At 41.7% G+C, this 11,707-nt stretch overlaps 1 protein-coding gene across 1 annotated transcript in view; it reads right to left on the reverse strand.

The window, feature by feature from the left end:
• Positions 1–1,757, reverse strand: part of stox1 (storkhead box 1) — a 23,061-nt gene extending 21,304 nt beyond the window's left edge. The window contains exon 1 of the mRNA XM_046401395.1: positions 1,218–1,757. Coding sequence (XP_046257351.1) covers positions 1,218–1,548 — 331 coding nt within the window. The 5' untranslated portion in view covers positions 1,549–1,757. The remainder of the gene's footprint in view (positions 1–1,217) is intronic.
• Positions 1,758–11,707: the final 9,950 nt, after the last annotated feature.

The raw sequence follows: 11,707 nt of genomic DNA on the forward strand, positions 1-11,707 counted from the left end.
AGAAGGAAGCTGCTGCAGCTCAGCTATCAACATTTGGAAAACTTGACTCTAACACCTTCGAGTTCTACAGTTTTCATATTTCATGGGATGATTATTTACTTTATGAGTGGACGGAGGTGCTTTGTGGTGGAAAGATAAAATCAGTTGACACACATCTACATTTGCTATAACTTACAGTGAAAAAGAAATGTGTCTAAGCTGGAGTATCTCTTAAGAATACTGTGATTAGGTGTAAAACCCACTCAGGTTTGTGTTATGCCTGACACACGGTGCTGTCAGGCATTTAGAGGCCATGAGATCACGCTGCAAGCGGCTGCTTAACAGTTTCCATTCAGTGTTTATGTGCAGCTATATGCTACTATAAAGCACATCGAGAGAGAAGGCAGGAGGCAATTAGAAGTAATTACATGGTACACTGAGCTTTGTTAAGAAGCTTTAGTAAACATATCACTGTGTCAACGACAAGGGGAGACTGACTGGTCTTGAAATCCTCTCAAACCCACCTGATGATATTTGGGGTAATAAGAGTTTTAAGGAAAATCATCTCTCAGGCTATTTTAACTGACGCCGCAGCTTTGACAGCAAAAAAAACCAAAAAAAAACACACCTGTGGTGTTGAAACCAGTTTGAAACTGACGAAGCTGGCAACGTTTCACTGGCAACATGATGTGGTTTCTTGAAATTGAGCCCTTTTTTTGTGAGTTGTTCAGCCAGCAATGTAAATATCACCTTACCGCCGAGTGTTGTGAGAGGAAGCCTCTGCGTTCTGCGTCAAAACAATGGTCATAATTGTTCACATGTAGTGTTTGAGATGTACACATAAAAAGTAAACTAATGCTGAAAATATAAACACACCTTGTGGGTAAAATAGATTAGACATCAGGCTTAGCTGAGTTCAGTTGCCAGCCTTCATAAAAATGCAGAACAGAAGGGAGGAGGGAGGGTGTTAGAGTCTGCCAGCTCCTGTTTCTTCAAAGTTTATGACTTTCACACGTTTCTGTCAACGTGGTGAACAACTGTTGTTGGTTGTGTGACATTAGTGTCCCTTCAAAGAAAGAAACACACATGCTGTCTTTATTTCACCTGAAATACTCTTGTTTGCATGTATTTGTATTGCAGCCTTCTACACAAGACTGTGTCCGGAAACTTTCTGGACTTCACATGCATACAGTAGTATTAATATTTTACAATATCATTGGTGACACGATGTTACATACCGACAGCTTTAATGACAAATCCCTTTGGAGACCTTAGAGCCCTGCGCATCCACGCTTCCCTCAAAACCTCCAAGTTGTTGGCGTTCCCTTGAATGAAAAGCACCAAATTTTCCATCCATCCCTGAAAGTACACTTCAGCTACGGCCTTAACGAGCCTCTGATTCCAGAAACTGCGCAAATTTTGAGCCTTGAAGTCCGCAAAAACCTCCTGGCCACTCGTAGTGTTGGCGTTGACTTTCCCTCCGCCGGCGCGCAAACTCTCCTCGTCCGGGGCGAGGACTACAGCGAGCGAAGCGGAGGAGAGTTGGACAACCCGCTGCTGGTGAGACATTTCTAACGCCTTGATCGGCTCCAGGAGGGAGCTATCATGCCAGGAACGAAAATGCACTTGTTAAAAGACAAGTCTCCTGTCTGAAAATCCAAGCAAACGCTGAGGCTTGTCACGCATTCCTCCAGCGTGCGTCTAAGTCCGCCGGTGACTGAACCGGAGGCGCAGGGAGCGTCGGTCTGGTTTCTCTCGGCTTCCAGGGAAACCAGTGACGGTGGCAGAGAGGAGGAGGGCTCATCAGCCGGCTGAGGGGTCACACAGGTGGACCCCCCACTGACTGCTCTGTGTGTGTGTGTGTGTGTGTGTGTGTTGCTTCTTCTGCAAGAGCAGGTGCTGTTTCATTCTACTTCATAAAAGCATAAATTGTTTTTATAATTTGTTTGTTTTATATTATGATTTTTATTTTATTTTATTTTGCTATCTGCATCATCATTTGCAGTGAAAGCCCAAGTCACATTTCATCACACTTATGGTGATGTTTCTAAATAGAAGGTTTACTGACACAGTTAACTTAATGGGATAATAGGTAACCTGCAAGTTACAGCAAGCACAAATCCTGTCCAACCTAAGGGAAGTAGGAGCAAGCAATATGGAGGGCTTGTTAAATAGCTCCTGAGCAGAAAATGTTCAATCACATCAGGCGTGGATTGCTGTCAAAGTAGACCTTAATTGTCTTGGGCGTCGACAAAGGTTGAAAGTAACTTTTGTTGAGTGATTTAGAATTAATTAATATTTGTTATTTCGATCACAAGTCTCTGTGGCGAGTTGTTGCCACACATAAATCATTCAACCCAGATGCCAGAGACATTATGTATGTGCGGCAATCTTGGATCTCACCAGAAAAATGCATTCCCTTGGACAACACAAACTTGAAATATTGTATTTCACAACAATGACTTAACAAGAGGAAATGTTTTTTCAATAAAGGCGCATGAGCCTCGGGGAACATATTTGCAGCTAAAATGAGAACCATTCCTTCATGTGTTCTCAGAGGAGGAACCCCATTAGTCCCCACTTTTACTGTAACAGGCCGAGTCTGAGGCACAGACAGACAGACACCTCATATATCACAGCCTCAGAGAGCCCGTTGCTTCAGGTTCAGGAGCACTCAGGCCCCTGAGAGGCCGGGGGCCAGTCTGCCTTAGTGTGGTATTAGAGTCTGTGCTGGAACAGGATATTGCGCTTCCTCTGTACATGAAAAGAATACATCACCTCAGCCTACACAGGATGAATGATGTGCAGCTCATTCTCGGGAAGCAGAGTTGGGTGAAGTTTGACGGCAAAGGAGAAAACTTGCAGAGATTCTGTGTGGGATTAAAGATCCAAGTCTTTTAATAAGAAATGAGTTGAAGAGACTCTTTGTGGCTTATGATTTTTAAAGCTTTTGATAATAATTTTCAACAGAACCTTTTCAACTTTCACAGACTCAGCCAAACTTTGCTTAAATCCACAGAACTTTATTTCAAATTCTTTCAAATTTGATTCAGATTTCACTTGTTATAAACTTGACATACCTTAGATTAAATGAAAAACTGAAATCTTTTTCAACCTTAACCTGTGGATTGTTTTCACGTCTGGCAGTTGTTTTTATTATGAGTGGCTCCCTGATTTGAGTGTCTCATACATGTGACATGTGAGCGATGTGATGCACAAATATGCTAAGTGCTAAGTTAAGCTAACCATCTGCAGCTTTGTATTTAACAGATGGTATCAATCCTCTCATCTGTTGCCAAGAAAGCAAACAAGCAGATTTCCCCAAAATGCCGAATTATTCCTTTAATAATTGCTGTTTTCCATTCATTATCTGTTTTGAACTACACTCTCACTTTCCCAGAACTGCAGCTTTGAACTGTGGATGGAAGAAGACCTTTGGCTCTAAGCTAATTTACGCTGGCTCATAGCTGTAATGGCATAGTAATTTTTGGAGCATCTTATGCCATTATTAGAGAGTAGAAAGCTGACAGGAGGGAGGAATACAACAAAGGTCCAAAGCCAGACCTGGACAGGGAAATGCTGCAACAGGACACCTCTAGGACAAGAGTTAAAGGATGCAGGAAATAAAATGGGAAACTATTTGTCAAAGGGTCAACCTCAATTAAAATAAAAGCTTTAAACTTTTTTTGCTGTGCAGACTTGTTTAACCAAAAATACAGTGAGTTTTGGCCGCTCTGTTGTGACGACTCCCACAACACAAACCATGTGTGGTGTTACACACAGGCAGAAACACACAAAAATATTTTTAACACTGTTTGCATTTCATGGAAGTTTGCAGAAAAGCTTCCATTGTTTGATACAGTTAACTTCCTCCAGATACAAATTTTGGCACACACTTTGTTTTATCTGGGCATGGACAATGGGATTTGACCTTTCTGGTCCTGAACCACAGCTCTTTTTTTTTTTTTTAACCAAATGTTTAGTCTGCTGGTGGGGTTGATTATCAAGAAGCAAAGTTCACCAAGTTACCATAATTATATGAAATCCTGCACTCTGGCTCTTGATTTACAATTAGCATACATATCTCTCCCTCTCACTGTGCATGAAGCGATTTCGAAGTCGTATCAGGTGTCTCTGAAGGGTCTGACGACCTTGACGTAATCACAGTGTATATTTTGAATATGATAATTTCACTGGACCACAATCCTAAACCTGAAGTTTGAGTCTCTACATTCAAGCTCAAACATCTGGTCCTGCTATAAGATCTTGGCTCTCGGGACATTTTCTGACTAAAACACCCCCAGAAGGTTTCCCCTTTACCTTCATGCCAAGAAAAAATACGACCCAAATCATCCCATAACCTCAGGAGAATTGCTGCGCATGGGCCAGCATGGACACAGTATAACTTCTGCGTCAATTAAACCTTCACTTTCATAGGTCTTATGTGTGTTTTAGAGGGTGTATCACCTCTTCGTTAGGGTTAGGATGGCACCGAGGAATTTAAATCAGAGTTGTAACAGAGAGGAAACAGGAAAGGTCAGTGCTGCCTCATGTGATGGAGGTCAGAGGTCATTAAAGGGTTGAGGGCTGACCGTTTGTTGAGTAACCTGTCAAACTGATATTCCAGAAAGGACATGACAATTAAGATGTTTAGAAAAATGAGGCTATAAAGCTATGATTGATTGGTGATTCGTGCATTTAGCTGGCCATGCTATTTATCATCGTTTGCTGGCCTAAACTCCCTCAGAGGATATTTAGAGGATTTTAAGAAATACACATATGTTCGTGCTTGCTGAGAGTTAGATGAGAAGATTAATGACATTCTTCTACATCTGGTAAATATAGGGACAACCAGCAGCTGGTTAGCTTAGCACCAAGAAGGGAAATGAGGGGAAATAGTTAGCCTAAGCACATGCTATGCAAAGTTTCGTAGTTCTGCTTTGTGCAGTCCACTACACGTGCACATTAGTGTTTGTCTCAAACAAAGAGTAATAGCTGACCTTTGTGTTAAGCTAAGCTGATGTTTAATGAACACATGAGGTAATACTCCAATTTGTAAGAAATAAAGAAAAAAGAAACAGTAATTTAGGAAATATTCTTTCTTCTGTGAGTTAGATGATCCATCTCATGTCTTTGGGTTAAGGGTTAGAGCTGGATTTGATTATCTTAGCTGAGCACAAAAACTGGAAGCAAAGAGGAACAGACAGCCTGGCACTTTCAAGATTCAAAAAACAATCATTATGCTAAGCTAAGCTAACAGACGAGTGGTCATCTTATCTAACTCTGCAAGGAAATTAACTTTCTTTGGATCACAAGTGTCATGCCTTCAAACATCCTGTCAGAGTTTTTCTTCTTTAATCTGTATACCTGAGTGAACATGTCCCGGCATCAGTCCTGGTACTCTGTTATTACAATTTCATTATTTCAGCACTCTGGCATCGCAGCTGAGATCAAAGGGAGACGTGGCTGGTTTGCATTCAGTCTCGGCTGTGTGTACTGACATTTAAGACAGTAATGTATGCACACTCGAGTGCCTCCCTGCACAAATCAATGCACATCTTAAGTGAAACCTGCAGGAACGACTCACTTTTCAGAGTCAGTAGGCAGCCAGACAAACATAATGATAGTGTTTTTTGCCATAAAACATGATTAGTTAAGTCTGGATTATAATTGAGTCATGTTGTTTTAATAAGTAAAGAGCAGAGAGGGAATCCAGCAAAGCACTTAGTCCTCGGATGAGGAGGATGAGGAGGAGGAGGGGAGAATCGCTTTTAAACTCTGAGCGTTTTAGAGGACATTTTCACAAAGAGAAAAGTGAGAGATTTAGAGACTTTGAGCACTGCGTAGTGCGTTAAGGTGGCGAGTGATGGTTTACACCCACATCCTTACGAACCACACACACACACACAAAAGAGCCTGTGGACATGCTGAAGATCACAGCCATGTGAGAGATGTCTACAGCTGCACTTTGAGGTTGTGTGAGAGTGCAGCGAGGTCGGTTGGTTTGGTCTCCTTTTTCCTCCACAGTTTGTGTAGTGTTTGTGCACTATGCAAGTACACACTGCTGAGCTCACAGGTGCAACCGACTCTCATCAAACATTGAGCTCCATAAAGCCATAACAGTCTCTTTTTGTTACCAAGGAGCTTTCTGTGTCACTGCATGAAAGGTTTCCCACAGTTAAAGTGGTGGGTGAATAGACAAAATAATACGGAGAGGGAAGGCTTCATTAGTCTTGATGAAAACAACGTTCTTAGATGTTTATGTAAACAACAGAAATTGGTCATAAACCAAAGTATTTGGACTAATTACAATTTAACCTGGTGGTTTCAGTAAACGAAAAGTTCAAGAGATTATCAAGTTGTTTTTATTTGAGTCCATGACTGTCAGCCTAGTTGTTGAGAAATTTCATTCTGGACCATCCCTATAGATGTTAAAAATTGCTAATTAATTTACAGGTTTTAGCCTTTTTAGCCAGTTTTTCTTCTTTCATATCATAGTAAATGGAATTTCTTTTGAAGGGTTTTGAAATCGATAACAATTCATTCATCACTCAGGAAATTGTGAAGGGCATTTTTCATTTTCTAATCAAAACAAACTGATAAAAAAAATAAATAAATAAAATAAACTCATAGCAAATGCAATCATTTGGTAAGAATCATGTTATCATTTAAGGATAGATTTCCATGCACTCAGGTTGTGTGCACCAGGTTCTTGGCTTCGGACCTCACCTCTAAGTGCAGCTTAAATCAGACGCCATCAACTGATTGGCAGACTTTACCAACATCAAGGCATATTCCGGTCTGTGATGTGTCACCTGCCACCAAATGAACATCCAGGCCACTAACTATATTAAACCAGGATCTAAATGACCGGAGCTTTGAACTGAAGAAGCAGAGCCTGAAAGCCTCCACAGTAAAGTGACATCAAAGACGTGTGCAGCATATGAGCTTCATTAGCGGGACGCACCGCCAGCAGAGGAAAAAAAATTGCCTCCTGTAACTGAGCCAGACAAGAATACATGAAGTGACACATGCTGATATTATAACACAGATATGCTGTATACAGTCATGCAAGACTACACAGAGGACATTGTTTTCAGGAAGAACACGTGTCCGCTGTTCCCTGTGATGCCTGCCTCAAGGTGATAAATCATGCAGGAAAGGCAGCCTCAAGGTGACTTCCTGATCAGTTTTAGAGCTCTGAGAAAGGAGGAAGTTCTGAAGGGACAGCAGGAGGACGCTGGAGGCAGAGAGGGGGTTTGTTAAAGACAGTAACGGTCGACTTGCATGCAGTATTTAGGAGAAGACATTTTAAAGCACCAGATATTCCCCTCAGGAGTTGGTGGAGACCAAAAACAGATAAAAGGAGTCAACCAGAAGGACAAAACCACAGCTCCAAATTAATGCTGATGTTGTGTGTGATGTGTACATGATTCTGCTGCCCCCAAATGGCTAAAAAATTTGTTATTACAGGTTTAATGAAATGTATACTACTTTACTAGTGGAAGTGGAAGTGTTTGCCATGACAAAATCAGACAGACGTATTCCATGAAAAGCACCAAACCTAACATTATAAATTTACTCTCCTGTCTGTGACTCTCAGCCTAAAGCCCATTTATATATGAATCCAGGAGTTTTTAGAAAAACTCTACTAAAACTACGGACCTGGATTATTTTCAGTGGTGGAGATACACACAGCAGTCAATATTTTTATATATATTTTTTATACATGTGATCTTATGCTGAGGAGCTGCAATTTTTATTTTTATTCTTATACTCTTAATCTCTTGTTGATTGTGCTGCTGTAACATAGACAAAACAACTTCTTTCTCAAGGGACCAATAAAGTCTTCAAGAAGTTCTCATGGCATCTCATATACAGTATGTCAGTGTTAACATGGTCACTTTAATCAGATCATTTTGTCATGAGGCAAATTAAAATGAATCTAAGACAGAAGAGAAATAAAACTCAAACAGGGTTTCAGATGTTGCACATTTGTTACAGATATTTAAATTGGTTTGAGTTGTTGGCCTGCTGACCCTGCACACCTGCAGCCTTTCGACTGACTGGTAGTTATTGTACCAGCTGGTCTGAATGGAAATGTTTCCTGCATTTAGCGCGCACACACACACACATACACACAGATTGCTGCTCTGTAGACGTTTTAAACCATGTTTGCATGTTTTCAAAGCTGGCTACGCACTTTTACAATGGAAATGTTTGTTTTTCCAGAATAGCAAGCTGGTACTGGCAATCTTGGGTTCCCACTGTATGATTATCTTATTGAGTGACATACTTTTCTTCAGGGCAGCATACAGAGACAATTAGGGTATATCTGCTTTTCCTCCAAAGTGCAGATACTAAACCCAGATGAATGCTGCGCTTTGTGCGACTATTGTTAACTGTGAAATGTGAAACTTGCTTCAAATTGATGTGAAGTGGTGTGCAGTTGCATTAAAGGGCCACCTGATTTTGCAGCCCTGTTAAGTGTCCTGTGATTCACACTTTCATTGCACTTGAGGAGGATACCATGGCAGAGGATTGCCTGTGCTCTGCTGGTCCTAAAGGTCTTGGGATGGCAGTCCACACAGCACAGAGGCGAGGCGGGAGACACCCCTGGGACAGGCTGTCAAAAACAACCGTGGAACTTTCTCACACTGTAACCCAGTATTCCCAGGGAAAGGCCTTTGAGAGGGGGATCGTTTCCTCAACAACTACACCACTTTGCTGTGCCGCTCCGGAGGAAGTCGAGTTCCTGCAGCTCCAGCTAAACAGGGGCCCCCGGACTCAAGCTGGGACCTGTGCAGGTTGCTGGGTGAGACAAGCAGAGCTGCTCAATGGAACCTCACATGTCTCAATTACCTGAAATATCAAACAGCACATAAGAGGGTGGTTGACTTGTTTATTTGACTTTGGCGGTCAGAAAGATATCTGGCAAGACTCTGAGATATGGAAAGAGTGATGTTTGAGGAAAGCTGGGTCATTTGTCGTCTGAGTGACTTATCTCTACCACAATTCATCACTCAAGGAAGTTCAATTCTGTGCTGCACAATGAAGCCAGATAATAATGAGCAAAGAATAAATCGTGTACAGCTTTTGAGGCGAAAGAAAGTTCAGCTAAAACAGAGCTTTGATGCGGCTGTGATAATAAAGGATACTGTCTGGGTTCGCTTACTTAAGATTCGTTTTGATTCTGAGGTTACGATTTTTCCTTTTTGGCACAAAAGCACTTACACAAGTTTAGAATAGGTTATTTTGTTAGGCTACATTTTGACCTGCAGTCGTGACTTATCATGTCACCATCACAGGAGGGTTTGTCCAGAAACAATGCAAAGAGCTAACAAACACTGACTCCTGACAGTTTTTCAAAGGCTGTATGCGACACAGGGGGGAGCTGCTTTTGTCATGATAACTACGACACTGAACTGCTGACATGCACAGAGCATGGAGGGTCTCAGTGAAAAAGAGTGCTTTGCAGACAAGGGGGAAGGGAGAATTCAAACAAATATACAAGAATATGGAAACTTCAGAGCCGTGTAATGTTACAATGCATCTACACATGCTCCATAACCGCACCCAAAGACTTCAGAGGTCTGATTTACATGAAAAGCGAGGATCAGTGGAGGGGTGGCAACATGATCACTTACCAAACTATACTGCCTTTTTACTAACCCTGTCTGCCCCCACCCCTGGAAACTCCAACCCTATATTGAAATGGCCTGATTGTCAGCAGACCGGCCTGTGAGTTCTGCAGCTCTTTGATACCAGGAATTGGGGTTGTGTGTGTGTGTGTGTGTGTGTGTGAAGGAGGAGGGGCGGGGACATGGCCACAAAAGCCTTCTGTTGCAGTTTGGGAGTGGGGTTACCTGAACCGCTCTCTGCGGTGGGGTCTAATTTCACTTGATGCATGTGCATGCATACACATATGCATGCACAGCCAAGTGCAAAACTCAAACACACACACACACACACACACACACACAGCTGTTGCAGGAGTTTGAGGGTTGAGGAGTGTGCATGTGATTCCTCAGGGGACAAATGAGTTTTGTTTGTCAAGCATTCAGAGCACGACACCAGGACAAAAGCAGCCACATAACCAAAGTACTGGGTGACAGATAGCCATTGTTCTGTAGGAAATGACATCGACTAGCTGCTGGAAACAGACAAGGATGTTTCCTGCTAAGTAAAAAGTTGTTGTTTTTTTTTTATATGTGAACTCATTCTTGGTGGGAACACATTTAGCAGCCAGTTTCACAGCTGCTGCACCTCTCTAAAGCACTGAAAAAAAAAAAAAAATCAGCACGTTTAAATGAAAATGTGGGAGTAATCACTGGCTGCTACAGCTCTAAATGAGTCTATATAAATAGTCCCTCACGTGTTCAGTGAGCAGTGACGTATGACAGATTAGAGACCCAAACAGTGTCTATGACTCTGTGAGACACTGATCGTTGAATAGCAAGTTAATATATTAATCAAAACCAAGTCTTACAATGGTGTGACAACACGCAGAAGCAAAGGGTGTGAGGTGAAGTGTGTTTGTTTGTGAAGGGAGTGGCGGGAGAGGAAACCAACCTAGAATTACATCGACAGGAGGTCACAAAGTCCAGCGGCTCAGAGACATAAAAGAGACACCTCAGGAAACAAAAGCTTCAAAGGTGCATGATCTACAAGAGGCTGCAAGGCTGGACCCTCCCTGCTCCTCAGACAATCTCAATGACAATATGCTACATAATTAATTTTCCTCATCAGAGCTGTGCCCGGTCACACCTACAATCTCTCTCTCTCTGACCACGGGGATAAGATTACTGATTAATGGTGCTGAGTGACCCTAAAGAGTCACACTGCGCTTCACATTCAGTTAAATTCTTTTTTTATTTATATAGCACCTTTTACAATCAAAATTGTCCCTAGGTGCTGTACAGAAACCCAGAGCCTGAACCCCCACGAGGACAAATTGACAGGAAGTTGTCAAAGGATGCACAATGCAGTAGTTAAATAGTAAAAAAGCAAAGTTATCCCAACAGTAATTGAAAAGTTAGCTCTTAACAGCTGAAACCTACAGATATTGGTCCACCGAGGACATCTGGGGAGCAGACAGATATGTCAATATTTGAACAGAAAGGAATGGACTAAATGGCAGACGTGTCACTGGTTTTTGTTAATGCTTTAGCACGGAACATCCGACCGAAACCCAGTGTTAGTGACTAAGAAATACTAGAAATAATCTACTTTTTAATTTTAGAATGGAAAATCACACAAGGTTTATAAAACCATTAAGTCACCCTGCCAAAGATAAAAAAAAATAAAAATTGTTAGAGGACATGACCCCAGTGTCCTCTATGGGGATGACAGGCCTACCTCACATGAAAAACAGCTCGTATCTGTTTTGTCCTGACCCCGATTGTGTTGCTCAGAATTATTTTTGACTTAATAGGCCTTGTTCACAGTAGACATTATTATCACAGCATTAAATAACAGGTGGGAAAAAAAAACCAAAAACATAGACTCCGTGTAGTGTTAAAAATGAACCACTTTACTCTTGCACAAGACATCCGTAGAGCACATTTTCAATAGAAAAATAAAATTGCCTGCTTTGGAGCACATTCGAATGTAATTGTGCCTCTTTACTAGAACAAGCCAAACCAAAACACACAGTTCAGAAATGGATTTCAAAGAGTTCATGTCTCTTTGCAGCAAAGATTCCTCCAGAAGAAAACACAATCATTGA

Source organism: Scatophagus argus, chromosome 10 (genome assembly GCF_020382885.2).
Source record: "Scatophagus argus isolate fScaArg1 chromosome 10, fScaArg1.pri, whole genome shotgun sequence".
Classification (NCBI taxonomy): domain Eukaryota; kingdom Metazoa; phylum Chordata; class Actinopteri; family Scatophagidae; genus Scatophagus; species Scatophagus argus.